Consider the following 19,086-nt stretch of genomic DNA (forward strand, 5'->3'; position numbering starts at 1 on the left):
GATTACATAACAAACTATTTTGAGATAACATAGATAAATGTGTCTGTTATCAAGAGTGCCATTCTCATTGCAGTATTGTTATGTACATTTACATCCAACTGTGCAATAACTAAAGAAACTACTAAAACTTGTTACCACTATTTTCAAATTTTGAAATTCTAAGTAAAACTCCAAAAGAACCAATTCTTTAAAACAAAGACTTGACAGAATTTGTCTGATTACAAATGTAGTTAGCAGCAAACAGACATAAACTTTATGTCAGAAGGCTGTAACACAAGCACACCGGTTTTTCCAGATGCATAACACTCACTTTTTATTATGCATCTACACAGATATGTATGTGCAAACACCATGTTATAAAACTTGCAGATACCCACTGACTTTGAGGGAGTTAGGATCAGACTCACTTCTTACTTGTTCACCATATCAGTCTTACCAGAGACCCAGAGAACATCAAACTCAAAGCCTTCTATTTAAGTTTTCTGTTTCAAAAGCAGAATGTTTAAACTCCTGCACATCACCTAAATTACCTTAAATTGTTATAAAACCTACAAGTCTTAAAAAGGTCATTTGCCCTCTAAAGTGCATTTCAATTAGCAGAAAAATCCATAGCTCCTCCTGTGGCAACCTAGGAACAGATTACACAGGTTAGAATAAGCTCAACAAACACAGCTCAGTAGCAATAAATCAGGACAAACTTTGCTCACAGGTCCCAGTGAAGTCCATTGTAATTAAAGACAATCTATTCTCTGAAGCCAGTGGAGCTTTTCACATGCTCACCACTTGGCACATGCTCACACACCTCACCTGAAAACTGAAGCACATTTCTGATTTCAAGGAATTTGCTCCCGCCATCATGGCACCAAGTAAAGGTGAAGTTTGCCAAGCAGAGTCATTAATAACTGCACAGCACCATACTTGGTCAAGTTCTTTCACATCATCAATGTTTTTTGTGTCTTTACTAAGAAATCCTGCTGATTATAACTGGCATTTGAATCACAACCATAACAGTCACCCTACCAGCACTTTTTCCCCTCAAATGTGGCAAATTCAACTCCTTTTGAAATTGCTCTATTATTGTCACTGCTGTTTCTTTGTTATGCTCATAGTGCCACTACAATGAAGAGGTAATTCTTGTTCAGGATGGCAAAAATAACTCACATTCTAAGGAATAAGAGAGACTTCTTCTCTAGAGACATTCAAAACCCACCTGGATGTGTTCCTGTGTGACCTACTCTAGGTGATCCTGCTCTGGCAGAGGGGTTGGACTGGATTATCTTTCGAGGTCCCTTCCAACCCCTAACATTCTGCAATTCTATAATTAAGGTACTCATACTCTTTTGAAGAAAGAAAAGATCAAAACATGAACCATTGAAGCCCTTTTTGGTCACAAACCAGGAGCATTATCAGTGCACCTGGGCATAGCAAGGACACATCAGGTATCTGGGTTGTAGTTGAGTGAAGTTAGATGAATAGAGGAAGGGAAGGAGACAAGGACAGAAGGCAGCAGGTTCCAAATTCAGACTTCTAATTTGAGTGTAAAACATGCAGCATATGGTCAGGCTGGCAGAAAAGCCTTACTGTGGCCACCGAAACAGACTGCAGTATTCTGACAGCAGAAGCATGATGCCAAGCCCTTCTCCCACTACCAAGGTCCAAAAGCTCTCAGTCAGATGTTGCATACAGGCTCACATCAAAGCAATGGGTTTTCAGAGGCACCAGCTCTAAGGAGGAGCAGGCAAGGGCTTAGACCTGAAAGCAAATGGTTTCCATTGACTACCAAAAATATTTCTTGTGTAAAATCTTAAATGACTGTCCTGATGGCAGTCATCCTTATCACCTCAGTTCCCTTTCTGACTCATATGGACATGAGAGTGAGATCTGTGGTAATTAACACGGAATGAAACCAAATTAATCACATTCCCAACTGTCAAGATGTAATTAAGTGATTCAAATTTTTTATGCTCTCTGTCAAACACCTCCACCACTGCAACACTCCTTGCCTCCATGTACGCACCCTACCTCCAAAATCGTTCTGGGAGGATGCCTGGAGGGGATATGTTAAATGGGAAGCAATGGACAGCCACACAGAGTAGCTTTAAGTGTAATAAATATTGCCTTTTCCTAGTCAAGATCTTTGTTGCATTTTTAACAGGTCTCTTTGCAGGATCCCTTGCAGTCATGATGTTGCAGCATCAAATATGACGCATCTCTAAACAAACACAAGCCTGAGAGAGGTGGCCAGTAGTCTGGCATGGCCGTGCCTCACGGTGAAAGCATTAATGTACCAATACTGGGCAGAATGCCAAAATGCAGGCTGACACCCTGATATGAGGTCTGAAAGTGGTGATGGATGTAGCCCCACAGGGCAAGGAGATCAGAAGAAGAGAGAGGAGGGAAATATAAAAAGGGCTATTTGCCCCAATGTGTTGCAAGCAAGATACTGTGCTGCAGAGCTGATCCTGCACCTTCCCTGCTGTATCTGGCATCATTGCAAAGCAACACATGCTACAGTGTCACAAACATTTATCATGTGAGGTTCCATCTTTCCTCCCACTTGGATGAAAGAGATCTGGAGGCGAGGGTAACAGGAGGGGAAGGTGGGTCATCATGCTGTTCTGTGGTCATGGTAATAGAAAGCCAAAATATACTCTTCTTCTAATATCTAGGTCATAACACAGTGAAAATATACCAGTCCTTTCTACTCTGAACCCCATGACTATTTATCTCTCAGAGGACCCTGTCTTCTCTGCAAGAAAACTTTGTTGATTACATTTTTGAAGACTCAAAAAAAGAGCCAAATCCCAACATGTTTTGGAAACTGCAGCCATTTCAGGGAATGCTGGCAGCTACTCTCAGCAGGTCACAGTCAGCTGTGCTATACAGGTCGACATGCACTTCAACATCCAGCAGAGCACAGAGAGACCAAACCTATTTGTAAATGGGTTCATTCAAACGACAAGCAGTAAAACAACATCCTGCAAATGAGCACATCTTGAGACACGGACTGAGCTCTGAGGCCACAGTTAGATTGCTCCAGATATGTGAAGCACCTGGCCTAATACCATTTTAGCAATCTCAAGTGGCTCTTGACTCTCCTGGAGACCACAGACTAGACATATTTACAGAGATGATTGGGACATTTGGATGTATTGTTATACAATTTTTCTAATTCCTGGTTCATGCACAACTGAAAGAGAATGACTGCTGAGAATCTGGAACTGGGAGAGGTTGCCACAGTATTTTCAGGACCCCCTCTAAGAACCTCCTAGACTGCCTCCTGTCTGCTGTGCTGAGTTCCCAGCAGATATCAGGCAGGTTGAAGTCGCCCATGAGAACAAGGTCTGGTGATCTTGAGACAGCCATAAGCTGCCTATAGAATGATTAATCAACACCTCCATCCTGGTTGAGTGGTCTATAACAGACTCCAACCAGGATGTCTGCCTTGATGGTCTTCCCTCTAATTTTTACCCACTACACTCAACCCAATCATCCCTGATCTCCAGCTCAATGGCATCTAGTGCTTCCCTGATGTACAGGGCCACCCCTCCACCCCTTCTCCCTTGCCTGTCTCTCCTGAAGAACCTGTAGCCATCAATTGCAGCGCTCCAGTCATGTGAGTCATCCCACCACATCTCTGTGATGGCAACTACATCATAACTTTCCAGCCTGAAAGGATGATTCTTCTTAAAGTAAAAAGTAAAAAAACTAAGAGATAAGAAACCTAAAATTACTTCTGCCATCAGAATACAGCCAGACAGCTCCTGAAGCCAGATAATCTACTACAGATAAAAAAAAAAAAAAAAAAAAAAAAAAAAAAGACATAACTACATTAACACTGCTGCAGTCTCAAGAGCCCAGGGAGAGGAGATCTGCAGGATTCAATAACAAATAAACAAAAACCAAAATAAACAAAACCCAAACCAACAACAAAAGAAACCCCACCATGTATCCAGTTGTGTCTCAAACCAGCTCAGTTGCAGCAGACTTAACTGCAACACTACAAGGGGGAGAGGCATCAAAAGAGATGAGTTTTTCAGTGTATTTAGCAGAAGCCTGTATTTAAATGTATACTATCACATCCAGTTTACTGGGTAAACTTTTATCCTAGTCTAGCAGGGGAGCAGATCTGAAGACGCCTGAGATTCATCTACTATTATAAACCAGTTGCATTTTTGATGGAACTGATTTATAACCAGACAGGCACACAAATAAGAGGAGATGAAGAGGGAAGTGCCCCATTTGTCTAAATCTGTAGCAGAAAGTCAAGGAGATTGTAATGTTGTGTAATATTGTTGGACCTTAAACCATTTATCACAAGATTTAAGAAGAACTAGTGTATATGAGGGGGAAAAACAGAGTTCTACCTATGTACTTCAGAGTAACTGAAAGCAGAAAGGATAACACAATCTTCTCCCTTGTAGTGCAAGCAGCAAAAAGTAACAGGCTTGAAGTATAAAGAGGGATATTCAACAACAGGAAAAGCTGCAGCAGGATGGAAAAATAAAAGACAAAATAAATGGACAAATATCGGGAGTGCTTGCGGATTTTTCATCACTGAAGGTCCCTGAAAACAGCACAGATAAATATCAGCAATGAATGACAGTCCTTGCTGCTATTGCTACTTGGGCTGGGGGGTGAATTATGGGATCAACTGAGGTGCTTCCTAGATTTGTATGTCCATACATGAAAAGTACAATCTCAGGATATACAGAGATGTCACATTTAAAACCTCAGCAACTGAACCAAATACCAGGAACAACACAGGCAACTTCTCAAATGATGCTTGCAAGCAATCCGAAATCTTCCAGTGGTCAACACTGCTACAGAAAACACTCTTGTGTGTCATAGTGGAACATATGTCATAAAGAAATGAACAATAAACCTTTATAGGAGGAAAGTCAGAAGTGAGTAAATCTCACCTCTGCAACTGAAAGGATGCTGCCATTGTTCATGCTGTTTGTCAGATACAATAATTTATATCCCCTGGTACAAATTGCTGAGAAAGTAAAGCATGGGTAAGATCTGCAAAGAAAATCACTAGAGCAAGGAAGTATGATGGGAAAAGGCATTTAGCCTGGGAAGCTACAAACCAGTGAGGGAACCATTTAAGTCTGTTTGCAGAGCAGCAGTTCACATACGTCCCCAGATGCAAAAAAGTGTTTTAGCATTAAAAAAAAAAAAAAAAAGCAGTATCAAGTGAGATGATAACACAAAAAGCTGTTACAAACAAATACATAGGTAATTACAATGCAAAAACATCATTATGAAAATAACTCAGGGAAATAAGACATAGAAGCATAGAATCACAGAATCAACAAGCTTGGAAGAAACCTCAGAGATCATCAAGTCCAACCTATAACGCTAGTCTACAAGGTTCACCCCTAAACCATATCCCCAAGCACCACACCCAAACAACCTATAAACACATCCAGGGTTGGTGACTCAACTACCTCGCTGGGCAGCACATTCCAATGCAAAATGCAAGAGTATGGCAGCTCAAGACAAGCAACTACATCTCCAAGGGGTGTCATACAAGATGTGCCTTCTCTGTGAAGTAGCATACAAGGGTACCTGTTTGCAGATATTGAGCTCTACAAGTATGCTGCCAAGACAATCCCTGCTCCGCAGCTCCAAGAAACAGGAAGGATTAGAGAGGAGGGACTAACTCAGGGATACTCAGGACATTAGTGACAAAGCTAAGAAGCCATACAAGGGTAAACAGGACAAACAGCTAGTAAGAATCTGTAAAATTATAAGTGTCAACATACTGCATTCCTTCCCTTTCACCGGATCAGGTAGTCCAGAGCACTCCGCCAAAGGATTTGGGACAGCCACCCTCCATCTGGAGCCACTGCTGTCGCACTCTGTGTACTCGAAGTGGTAATCTGTCTGCAAGCAATTACAAAGAGTTTCAGTTTCATCACAACATTTGCATATTAAGCTCATTAATCAAGACTGGTATTAGCAAACTCAGTTATAATTAAACCAGAAAGGAAGTAGCTGGTGTGGAACATACTGTGAAGCACTCTCACTGCTTTGATGATCACCATGTATCATCACAGAGAAAGCACAAAGCACAATGGATGCTGTGCAGCACAAATTATAAGGCAGAGGGTGGGATTTGCAAACACACTTGAGAGACAGGACATAGATTCCACTTTTTTTTTTCCCCCAGTCTCAGAAAAGCCAAACTTCTGTCTGTCACAGTACCTGATCTACAACAGCCAGTCAGTCTAGTCAATGGAGCAAGCCATACCCAGAGCACAAGTCATCCCATGTTAGGTTGGGTGTCTAAGATGGATGGAATTATTCACCGTGTGCAAGTGCCTTTCCTTCATAAATTTCAGAAGCCCAGAAAAACAAAGGGGCATAACACCTGTATTGCAATATCTGAAAATACCATCCAAGGTCGACTCTGAGGAATTCCTCAAGTTAGAATCATAGAACCATAGAATCAATAAGGTTGGAAAAGACCTCAGAGATCATCAATTTTACCTAGCACCTCATGACTAACAAAACCATGGCTTCAAGTGCCACATCCAATCCTTTTTTGAACACCTCCAGGGACAGTGACTCCACCACCTCCCTGGGCAGTACATTCCAATGGCAAATAACTCCTTCTGTGAAGAACTTTCTCCTCACCTCAAGCATAAACTTCCCCTGGCACAGTTTGAGACTGTGTCCCCTTGTTCTGTCACAGGTTGCCTGGGAGAAGAGACCAACCCCCACCTGGCTACAACCTCCCTTCAGGTAGTTGTAGAGAGCAATAAGGTCTTCCCTGAGCCTCCTTTTCTACAGGCTAAACAATCCCAGCTCCCTCAGCCTCTCCTCATAGGGCTTGTGCTTGAGACCTCTCCCCAGCCTCGTTACCCTTCTCCAGAAACGTTCAAGAGTCTCGATGTCCTTCTTAAACTGAGGGGCCCAGAACTGGACACAGGACTCAAGGTGTGGCCTAACCAGTGCTGAGTATAGGGGCAGAATGCCCTCCCTGCTCCTGCTGGCCACACTATTCCTGATACAGGCCAGGATGCCATTGGCCTTCTTGGCCACCTGGGCACACTGCTGGCTCATGTTCAGCCTACTATCAGCCAGTAACTCCAGGTCCCTTTCTGCCTGGCTACTCTCCTGCCACTTTGACCCCATCCTCTACCACTGTATGGGGTTGTTGTGGCCAAAGTGCAGCACCTGGAACTTGGACTTGTTGAATGCCATCATGTTGGACCCTGCCCGTCTGTCCAGCCTGGCAAGGTCCCTCTGCAGAGCTCTCCTATACTCTAACAGATCAACACCTGCCCCCAGCTTGGTGCTGTCTGCAAACTTACTAATGGTGAACTCAATTCCCTCACCTAGATCATCAATAAAGATATTGAACAGGATGGGTCCCAGCACTGATCCCTGGGGGACACCACTAATGACTGGCTGCCAGCTGGATGTGGCACCATTCACCATTACTCTCTGGGCTCAGACCTCCAGCCAGTTCCTAACCCAGCACAGAGTGCTGCTGTCCAAGCCACAGGCTGACAGCTTGGCCAGGAGTTTGCTGTTGGGGACGGTGTCAAAGGCCTTGCTGAAGTCCAGTTAGACTACATCCACAGCCTGCCCCACATCCACCAGGTGGTCACCTGATCATAGAAGATCAGGTCAGAGAGGCAGGACCTGCCCTTCCTAAATCCATTCTGGCTGGACCTGATCCCTTGGGCATCCTGCAGGTGCACTTTGATTGCCCCCAAGATGATCTGCTCCATAATCTTGTCTGGCACTGAGGTCAGGCTGACAGGCCTGTAGTTTGCAGGTTCCTCCATCCAGCCCTTCTTGTGGATGGGCATCATATTGGCCAGTTTCCAGTCATCTGGGACCTCTCCAGTGAGCCAGGACTGGTGTCAAATGATGGAGAGTGGCTTGGCCAGCTCATCTGCCATCTCTCTCAGCAATCTAGGATGGATCCCATCTGGTCCCATGAACTTGTGAGTATCCAAGTGGCTCAGCAAGTCCCTAACTACTTCCTCATGGATTTCAGGAGGATTATACTTCTCCCTGACCCCATCAACCAGTTCAGGAGGCCAGTTATCCTGACATTCTCCTGCCTTACTGTTGAAAATGGAGACAAAGAAGGTATTTAGTACCTCAGCCTTTTCCTCATCTTTAGTTACAATATTCCCCTCCAAGTCCAATAAAGAGTGGAGGTTCTCCTTGCCTCTCTTTTAACTCTCTTATGTTTATAAAAATGTTTTTATTGTATTTCACAGAAGTGGCCAGATTAAGCTGGTTTGAGGGGACATCAGCCCCATATTCTCTGGGACTGAGAAGCCTCAAGATGTCTAAGTGAAAAGCAGTAAGAAATTTCCAATCATCAGCTAGGAAAGAATATTAGCTATTTATCCCATTAATAATATTGATTCAGATCCCTCGTACAATCTATTCTCACATCTGGTTACATTTTTAGTTTTGCTTTTGTAGCTTTGTTTCCAAATTCATGGCCTAGAATTTTACTATTAAAATAAACCTCAGCAACACCTAATGTTTGAAATAGACTGGTATCAAGACAGAGATTGAGTAAAGCTGACAGAATTGGTGCAAAACTTTCTTCAGAAGAAACAGATCCATATTAAAATGACACATGGCAACATGGCAATGAGATGTCTCTACATGGGTAAGTCCACTCCCAGCTCCCTTCACAGTCAACAAAAGGAAGACATTGACCAAATGTCTGTTTTAGACATCTGCTACAGAGAGGACAAGGAGATAATACACATCCTAGAAACACTGCTTCCTCCCTGTTGCCTACAGCAGGAGACCAGCCACTTGGTTTGGATGAAGACTTCTCCATTTCCTCAGGGGAATCCTAGCTCCAACACTGCATGGCCCTGCATAGCTCATAAAACTAACACTGAAATGGTGCAACTGAGGAAAACAAGATCAAAGCTTTAGCCACAGGCTCAACCCAGGTGATGCTACCCCAGGAGGAGGTAGTTTGTGCTCACAAGGAACACTTTGGGAGCAGTTTTTTCCTGCTCCTTCTATGACCCCTTGCAGTCCTTAAATCCTTCATAACGGAGCAGAAGTGTGATCAGGTGGGTAAAGTCAGTCCATGCTGGCTCTGGTATGGATTAATTAATCCCTGCAAACATTCAACTACCTCATAAATAGAGAAGATTTAGAATAGAATAGAATAGAATAGAATAGAATAGAATAGAATAGAATAGAATAGAATAGAATAGAATAGAATAGAATAAAGAATAGACCAGGTTGGATGAGACCTTCGAGATCATCATGTCCAACCTATCATCCAACACCACCCAATCAACTAAACCATGCAACCAAGCACCCCATCAAGTCTCCTCCTGAACACCTCCAGTAATGGTGACTCCACCACCTCCTCAGGCAGCCCATTCCAATGGGCAATCACTCTTTCTGTGTAGAACTTTCTCCTAACCTCCAGCCTAAACCTTCCCTGGTGCAGCCTGAGACTGTGTCCTCTTGTTCTGGTGCTGGCTGCCTGGGAGAAGAGACCAACCTCTGCCTGTCTACAACCTCCCTTAAGGTAGTTGTAGAGAGCAAGAAGGTCACCCCTGAGTCTCCTCTTCTCCAGGCTAAGCAACCCCAGCTCCCTCAGTCTCTCCTCATAGGGTTTGTGTTCCAAGCCCCTCACCAACTTTATAATACTCTTCATTTACTTAAAGGAAACCAAACAATATTGAGTTTAATATTTCTCCTACTCTTGCCATAGCCCTCCAGAGATATTGGGATGTTAATAAAATTCTATCTAAACATCTTTTAAACCTTGGGTGTTATGCATCCAAGTGTAAATAATATTCTGATTTCTTTGGAATTAATATTTTCACAGTTCAAGAAATGTCTTTGTGGCTCAATCTATGGTTTACAAACATAACTAACATCACAGTGGAAAGGAAAACTAATTGTCTCAAAAATAAATCGAGGCATGAGAATATGCTATCAAATTCAGAGCCACACATGAAATACAATAGACCACACTTTCAACTCTACAAATATACTCAATTAAAATCTGCATTTCCTCCCTTTCATCTCATTTTACAATCTTCAAGGAAAGGAAAAGAAAAAAAAAGTCTTTAATCATCTTGGTATGAAATCTCCCCATGAGGCAACTAGAATACATAAATAATACATTGTAACAGATCCATCTCATAGTTCATATCACATAAGACAAAAAGTGATCCAGTAAATTAAATATGCAAGAATAGCGTTAAACAAAGAGAAGGATATTGAAATGTTCTGATGCTGACTCATGTTCAAATCAATTTTCCATTATATACAGCAGTTTGGTGCCAATGATCCAGACTGCTCTCAGAGCTATGCTCTCAAAATACACTTCACGGATGTCTACCAACATGCACTCCCTCTGCAGCCCAAGGGGGTCTCAGAAGTGGTGCAGCTGGGAGGGACACATCACACAGTACTGACACATCTGGATATTGAGCCATTGACCATAAGTCTTTAAGTGTGATCATCCAGACAATTCACTATCCACCAAAACATCCACCTGTCAAAATCAACTTAGTGACAAGGATGTTGTGTGGGGGGCAGTACCAAATGCTTTGCACAAATCCAGGTAGATGGCATTAGTTGGCCTTCCTTTACCCACCAATGCTTTAACCATATTGTAAAAGGCCATCAAAATTTTCAGGCAAATTTGTCCTTACTGAAGCCATCTTGGCTGTCACAAATCACCTTCTTAGTTTCCATGTGCCTTAGCATAGTTTCTAGGAGGCTCTGCTCCATGGTCTTGCCAGGTGAAGTGAGAATGACTGCCCTATATTTCCCTAGGGTCTTCTTTTTTATTCTTTTTAAAATGGGGATTATTTCCCCCCTTTTCTAGTCACTGAGAACTTTGTCAGTCTCTCATGACTTCTCAAATACGATGGATAGTGGCTTAGCCACTTCACCTGCCAGTTTCCTCAGGACTTACAGATGCATCTCATCAAGTTACATGAAATTCTACACCTTCAGGTCCCTTATATGGTCTCAAACCTCATCTTCTCCTACAGTGGGTGGGTCTTCACACTTTCAGTCCCTAACTTTACCTTCTGCCACTTGAGCATTGTGGTTGGAGATGGTGCTGGTGGAAATCAAGACCAAAAAAAGTGATTGAGTACCTCAGCTTTCTCCCTGTCAGTTATAGCCAAGTCTCATAAATTCATTTTTTCATGGGGGTACAGATTCTTTCATCCTCCTTTGTTGCCCTATGTACCTGAACACAACCTTCTTGCTATTTTTCATGTCCCTAGGCAAGCTCAGCTATAACTCTGTTTTTCCTTGCTTTGCCTGTACTATAAAATACGATACTGTGCCAATGCTATAGTTCCTCTCCTCTATACTATAGTTTTAGCTAGAAACAACCACCAGAAGCCTAGCTGTGTTCCTCTTGTATAACCACACTACACCATAGGCATGGCAGCAGCATACCACTTTGGCCACCACTGGCCAGCTTTAAATTAAACAGCCTGGCTACTTAGAGTGGGTGGATATGACTGTATGGACTCTGGTTCATCTGAAACTGGTTTAGCAGCCATGTCCAGCATATATCAGGCCCATCCCTACAAGCTGGAAGCATGCCTGGAAATCACCCATTAACACTGGCTTACCAGGCTCAGCACTTCTAATCTGCCTCAACAATTTGAACTTCCAAATTTAGAAGGTTGACAGAGAAGCTTCCTCAGCACTGTGGGACACTTAGAACACCTTTGCCTTTTACTGAGAAATGCCTTTGCATTATATTGGAGGAGTTCTCTTCCCTGATGAAGAAATTTGTTCACCCACCAGTTCTCTGGAATTAGTATCATGGCAAATCCATTGCCAGACACTATCGGTTGCCAGCTATTACTCTGTTTTTGTTTTCAACGTTTTTTGGCTACTATCATCCAGACATATAGTATCTTTATATTTGGCCATAGGCCTGTATTAATTTTAACTGTAATTCTGACTCTATTTTATTATTTTTCTGGGCTTGGTCTTTATATTCTAAATATGTCCTTCCCCCAGCTCAGCTGCTACTTCCTATAACCCTTCCTAATTTATTGCTCATAATTCCTAGCCTTTGGCCAAACTGGTTTGAATTTCAGGTGCAGAGAGTGGGTTTCCATAGGAAAGTATCTCTCAGGGAAAGAATAATAACACCTCATATAGGGTTAAGCTTTTTAAAAAAAAGGGCAATTTTCTAAACGGAAAATTGATTCTGTTCCAAGAAGCTGCTCAGACTCAATGTGTAGTCCTCAGTGTTATATTTCAAATGCAAGGTTAATAGTAACTTGGAAAATGACACTAAAAATAGGCAAATATGTTTGTTTTACCCTATGATGAATTCTGCTTTATTGTTCTTGGAGAATTGGTGAAATAACATCTGCACTACTGTGCAAAGCTGTTATAAGAAACTCTCTGACGTATGTACGCCTTCTTTGAAGGACACCATGTACAGAAAAGGCGTCCTTGCACAGATATGTGATGTCAAAGGTACAGTGTACTGCTCATAGCCCTGCCAGGGGGAGAAAACAAACAAATTTGTCCAGTGTTCTATGGAATTGATGGTGTGGGCCTGCCACCCTCACACACAGCCTGTGCAGAACTCCAGCAGACACTTCCTGGTTCCCAGGGGGAGGCTGCATCTCCACCCTGCAGTGCTTTTCCAGCTCCCAAACTACCATAAGCTGGCTGAGCAAGACTTCAGTGAGTCTTGTCCCTACTCAGTCTGTCCTCCAACTTCACTGTCCCTCTTATACAATCCTTGGCTTGACTAAGTGGCAATGAGTGCTCCTCCTTGCCCAGGTCCCCAGACTCAGTGCATGCAGTGTTAGATGTCTGCAGTGTAGACTTCTGCATCTGAGCTAACCATCTCCTGGTCCTTTACCACAGTTGACAGGCACTGGCATTTCCAGGCACAACACTTATTGTCTTAAAGTAAGTGCCCATTTCAAAGCATTTCTAAAACTCTAGAAGCATCGGTTTTCTCTCCATTAACTGGAGAGTTTTCTAGAAGACCTCCTGTAGCTCCTCCTTCTCCATGCCAAAGGGCAACACCAATTCAATGTCTTTCCAATCTTTCTGGACTAATCTTTTCACTCCTTCTTTTCACCTAAATGAAAGGTACCCTGTAGCCCTTCCCACTTAACTACAACTGAAATGCAGAGAGGGCACAAGCCTCAGTTATGAAATGTGATATCAAGAGTCTTTGCAATTTAACAGCTTGCTATGCTCAAGTTTCCAACCACAGACATCACTGGGGGGGGGGGGGGGGGGGGGAAGCGGGGGGAGGGAGGAGGAAATCACACACACACAAAAAAAAAGGAAACAGAAAACAAGTTTCTGCCCTACCCCACCACAACATTACACAAAAACTCCCAAGAGGTCTGTCACTTATTCTTTCCCTGAACTTGCACCACTTGCTCCAGTGCTGCTTTTGCTTAACCCGATTAACTGCACACAATGCTATTAAAAGATATTGCTTGCCAAAAGGGACATCCGTAATCTTTACAGACCTCTGTGCTATCTATATTTACATGTGCAACCAGGATTATCTGTGTATTTGAAGAAAAAATTACAAAAAAAAAGGAGACACACACAAATAAAAGCTTCTTTAAGGAAAGAATGAATACAGTAAGAGACAAGGAGAAAACAGTTCCATTTCCCTGGTGCACTAAGACATGATATTCCAAAAAGATGGCAGATGTAGAACACAACAGTTTCTGTGCACAGCTATTTCCCCATGTCTGGCCTCAGTAGCATAACCACACTCAGGGACAATGCTTTCAACACTTGGGAGACTACTCCAGTGATTTCAAGAAACGTCTATCAGTTGCTTCTAATATAGGCTATGAAAGAGAAGATGCAAGTTCCCATTTCTTATTAGTTTTGGGCTTCCAGCCCATGCTCCTCTTATACTGCACTGAGTATTTCTAATTATATCCTCTGGCATCAGTAAATATCCCTGCTTCCCCTCTATGCTCCTGTCATCCCCAGCCCATGAGAGAGCAGCAGACTGGTTCATCAGCAGGGCTCCATCATTCATTCAGACATCACATCCAGCTCTTCTCCTCAACATAAACATGTTCCTCTTTAATCTCCTTTTTGAAATTATATCACTGCTTTTCAGCTGAAAACTTGAGCTAGGCTTTCAATTATTTCCATCTGTATTTCTACATCCCCAAATTCCTGAAGACATTTATGTGTATTCTGCCACATTTCTCTTTCCAGAGTCCTAATTCATTTGCGGGGTTTTTGGCAGTGAGAGATAAACCCAGCCCTAATTTCATTACTCAGAATTCCACAAAGCAGCTGCATATATTCAGACTTTCTGAAAATCAGGCTGTTTGCATCTTGAGACTAAATCAAGCACAGGGTTTCAACCACCAGAACCTGAGGCTGAAACAGTGCCAAAGCCATCTGCAAATTAAAGATGAATTGAAGAGGTTTACTGGATGAAAGCCAAAATTCAGCAAAATATATCATCAATATTTGTGAATAATCAGAACAAACTAAATTTTAGGTAAATTTTTATATGACCTATTTAAACATAATTCCCAGGATTCTAACCCAGATGTGTTAAAATGTCTAGTCTTTGGCCAGTTTTTGGAGTGACCTGTAGTGGACAGATCTCTGCAGAATGACAGGGTTAGTGCAAAGAACCATGAGCTTGTCTGTCAGCAGAAGGAGAACAGAGGCAACCTTTATCAACATTTAGAAACAGACAGCTGATAGAAAAGTGTTCGAATGTGCCTTAGTGGAGATAAGAAAGGTACTGAGCTCTCACACCAATCAGGTCAAAGGATTTCCTTTGACTTTGGACAATATATTGCAGCATAGGATGATGGTCAGCAGAGAGAGGTGGTGCTTCCAGCACATCTGAGATATTCAGAGCAGAGCCCATTTCTCACTCCAGAGCTAGAGGAGCTATCTAGCCTAGTTTGTACACACATTTCCACACAAGCATCTGAGTTCATGTGGGACAAGTTCTTCCATTTGTACCTCGTCGCTCAGCTGTAGTATGTGGGGCTGCCATTTCAATATTGAAAGCATTAGTGCAGCCCTTGAATAGCTCCAAGTCCAGGAGGGACCCACCCTTAACTGAGTCCCCCCAGAGATGCTTGTCATAGAAATAATACATTGTCATTATCATGGCAGAGTTCTGAAGAGATGGCAACCCTAGAAGGGTATTTCAGAAGGCATTTAGTCCAACTTCTTGCCCTCTATATCTAAACCACTCCTGAGAGAAGCTTGCCTAACCTCTAGGAAACCCCAGTGGTGGGTGATATGCAGCTTCACAGGGTAGAGCTCATAGTTATCAGCTAAATAAAATGATGCTAATGTGCACAGACCATTCATCAGGCAGCAGTTATCATCACAAAGGAAGCTGAGCACTAGAGCTAGGAGAAATACAAGAGGAGGAAGGATTTATTTGTTGAAAAGCACAGCCCAAAAGGTACCATTTCAACATATAAACAGATTCAGAAAGCATGGCTGGCACTAAAAGGTGTCCTTCCAAGAAACTGTGTTTGCTATACTATACATTTACTATATAGCTTGTTAAAGACTGTGCATTCCCATGTAACAAATCACCTGTATGAAACTTCAGGGCTGTTCTGTGCAGTGTCTTCTCTTGGCCTTCAGCCACCCTCACTGTGGCTGAAATAAGTGGAAGATTTCAGCAGCCTCACTGGGCATCAGACAGGGTCAGATACAATCATCTTTCAGCAGAAACAGTGCACTTTTTCACTCTGACATTTCTTCAGCCTTTGCCAAATCCCTTTCAGCAGTAGTCCCATAATGACTAAGAGAGTTTTTCTTATCATCTTATTTATCTTATGAGTGACCATTTTCAGTCTGAAAAGGTCAGGTCACCCAACAGCCCTTTGACTAGGAGAAATTTATTTTTCCTTTAAATAAAACTTCACAAACAAGCTATGTGCAGCCCTACCCTAGACATCTTTGAAAGTGGCTGAGATTATCTATTTTTGCAACCTACAGAGACATATAGATATTAGTAAAACAGTGGCTTTTTCATCCAGAGCCTCATCTGTTATCCAGGTAAGTCAATAGAAGATATCCATTGACTTCAAAGAACACCAGAATGAGCCATAATCAGCCAGCAATAAATAACAGGTAATGGGCATTGTCATCCTTTCAAGTAAAACTAGAGAAAGAAAAGACCTTTCTGCCTTTTAAGATCATCTCATTGGCTTTCATGGGTAGGGATACCAAACACAAAATTCTACAGGATGGTGTAAAATGGTCCTCAAAAAGATTTATTTTAAGTCAAACTATATGTGCTGAGACATCTCCAGTGATGGCTTAATAAGTTAATAAGGGATATTGGGATATTGTCCCAAACTTTTCCTTTTTCCCTGGTGTCAGCAGTACAGCTTAGAGAAATATGTTCCATTATAAAGGTACTTTCTTTTACTAGTTTTCAGCCAGAACAGCTCCCCATCCCAGTTCATCCCATACTATGTGAGCACTGATGTGGACACAGAGGAGAAAGTGGCAATGGATGGCAAAGGTAGAAATATGGCGAGCGGGGAAAAATGAAAGAGCAGAATAGACCTAATGGCCACACAGACTTGGACTAGATTAAATTGATGTGAATGTGTACTTTGATCCTGATAGCTCCTCTCACAGCTTTCAAAGCTGTGTTATCTAATGGTTTGGGTCTCTCTTAGGTACCACCAAACGGTTTAATGAATATGGAAATTACAACAGTCTTTAGGGATACACTCAACAGGATCCATTCAACAGGATTTCCAAATATATATTCTGGTTCATAGAAACAAAATTTCACAAGTCTTCATCAAAGAGAGCCTTTATAATGCCAGTCAGGCCATAAAAAATAGAGAGTTAAAGAATAAAATCTGTGTTTCAACTGCAGCTTTCATGAAATGCTGACTCCTGTTTTAATGCTTTACCCACCCCCCACCCCCCTCCTGCTTTACATAAAGCAATTTGCAGAAAAGCTGTCATCAGGAAAGTCAGACAAGATGATGCATGTTTGCATGGTATCTCAAGCCCTAAGACATTTTTTTCCTGAAGGAGAAAGTAGGAGTTAAACCCTCCCACCCTGCTCCATTCCCCTCCAACCCCCTAGCTTGGTGGGTAATTTGGAGATGTGGGAATGAGGGCTGGGAGAACTAGGGCATTTCTATAATACATAGGCAGGTTAGTATGGACCAGAGGCAGAAATCCTTTTTGATCAACTTCTGGCTTCCTGCAGAGTCTCAAAGTCGTCTTTATGCACTTGCCCTACAAGTGTAATCTCATTTTACATAGCCGGAAATGACATCCTGCTCTGCAGAGTATTTTGGGAGCCAGACCATTTTTGAGTGTCTTACCTAATGGCAAATTATGAGACAAGTCAGGAGTGGAATGCAGAAGCTGAGTTCTTAAACAGGAAATACTTCCTAATGTACTGGAAAAGAGCAACCATCTAACAAATCTAAGTTAACTAATGTAATTCCACAGCATCTTGCCCAGTATCTGCATACTTCAGAAGAATGAAAGGCTTGGGGCACTTATTTTCTTTACATTTAAGACTCTGTAACAGGCCAGTTACAGGAGACTCAAAGAGGAAACTTCTGTCAGAATAAAGCTTAATAACCTGTTAGTGTAGCTCTAATAGATATTCCACAAATGAGAACTGACAAACACCTACTAGAAAGAGAGCATAAGCTGTCAAATAGTACAGCACAAAAAACAGCAGAAGTGTTCCACTCCATTTCTCCACTAACACATCCCTGTCATCACCTGACAGAAGTCTTCTCTCTAGACTGAAGGGATGCTCCCTGCTTTTGTGTTCCACTGCACAGGACTATGAAAAGAAATGCAATACCTTTAGACTATGTTTGGTTCAGAATAGGATACCAGTCAGACAGGAGTGGTTCAAGGACCAGGCAAAGCATTTCAACACAGGCATCAGGTGGGACCTTTTAACTTTGGCCTGGATTGAAGAGTATCACCTCCTTATCAGAAAAGGTTTCATAATATCCATCCCTGTATCTCCTACAATGCCACCAAACTTTTTAGCTGAAAGTTAACTGTCTCAAGGATGACACAACTTTCTCAGGTCACAAATAAATTTAAATGATGGTATAAAACCATCTGGCATGTTTCCAACAGCAAGGATAGACGAGAAGTGAGAGACACATTCAATACCCAGAGCTTCTGCTGGGAGAGAAATCTGCTAGACATGATCAATTAATTTGTTGTAATAAGGAGCACTGCAACCTGCTATTGATCATTTTTGTCCTGTGTTTTCTATCATATGGATTTCTAATATATGCACATGTCAGGGCACTCAAAGGAGTATTACTCAGTGAATCTTTCAAGTGGCTTTTTTTAACTACAAATCATACTATTATGTTGTTAACAAGTCAGAGGTGTGTTAACAATCTGATGACATTTCTTTTACAACTGTTAACTAGGAAGGGCCTCCAAGGTGCACCAAATACAAGCAAATTTAAAAAAAAAACAGTCCCTTTTAACTAGTGTGTGGGCACGTACACACTGCCTGTGCGTTTTCATACACACACACAAAAACTCACACAAGGATAATTGTGTCATCATTTAACCCACAGGCTCCATCTCTCTTCGGCTGACAAAGTTTGGTACCGCTCCACCACCTGCAGCAGAATTACACTGACTTACACCCACAGGGACTTGAGCATCTTGTTTAATTTTTAACAGAAAGGCAAAAGATCATTAAAGGTAACACATAAGGCTCAGGTGAAATCTGGTGCATCTCTCTGCTGCTCCATGAGACCCCCTGACTGTGCAGCCAGAACTGCAACTCTTTGTCTCTGTGCTTCCAAACCTTTCCAGCAATGACAGCTAATTAGGTGCTGCAGAACTGACTTTCATCTTCCACCTGTGTGCTGATGGTGATTAATTGCATTCACAGAATGAATCAGAAAGAATTCTAAGCACACCAGTAAATCCCACTGTGGTGGTGAGAGAAAGTTTCTCTCTCCCCCACAAAGAAAGAAACCACAGCTAACTCAGTCGGAGGAGCAAAGCTATATTTACAAGCAGGATGAAATGCAGTGAACATATACACAATATACAATA

General features: G+C 42.2%; 1 protein-coding gene across 2 annotated transcripts in view; it reads right to left on the minus strand.

Annotated features, from left to right (window-relative positions):
- The window catches only part of ELAPOR2 (endosome-lysosome associated apoptosis and autophagy regulator family member 2), a 109,367-nt gene that overhangs the window by 51,690 nt on the left and 38,591 nt on the right, over nucleotides 1-19,086 (minus strand). For both annotated transcript variants that reach the window (XM_068167951.1, XM_068167944.1), the window contains exon 2: nucleotides 5,772-5,892. In XM_068167951.1, the coding sequence (XP_068024052.1) occupies nucleotides 5,772-5,892 (121 nt within the window). The remainder of the gene's footprint in view (nucleotides 1-5,771; nucleotides 5,893-19,086) is intronic.

This window comes from Melanerpes formicivorus, unplaced genomic scaffold (genome assembly GCF_026170545.1).
Source record: "Melanerpes formicivorus ecotype bairdi unplaced genomic scaffold, bMelFor1.0.p_v2 SCAF_3, whole genome shotgun sequence".
Classification (NCBI taxonomy): domain Eukaryota; kingdom Metazoa; phylum Chordata; class Aves; order Piciformes; family Picidae; genus Melanerpes; species Melanerpes formicivorus.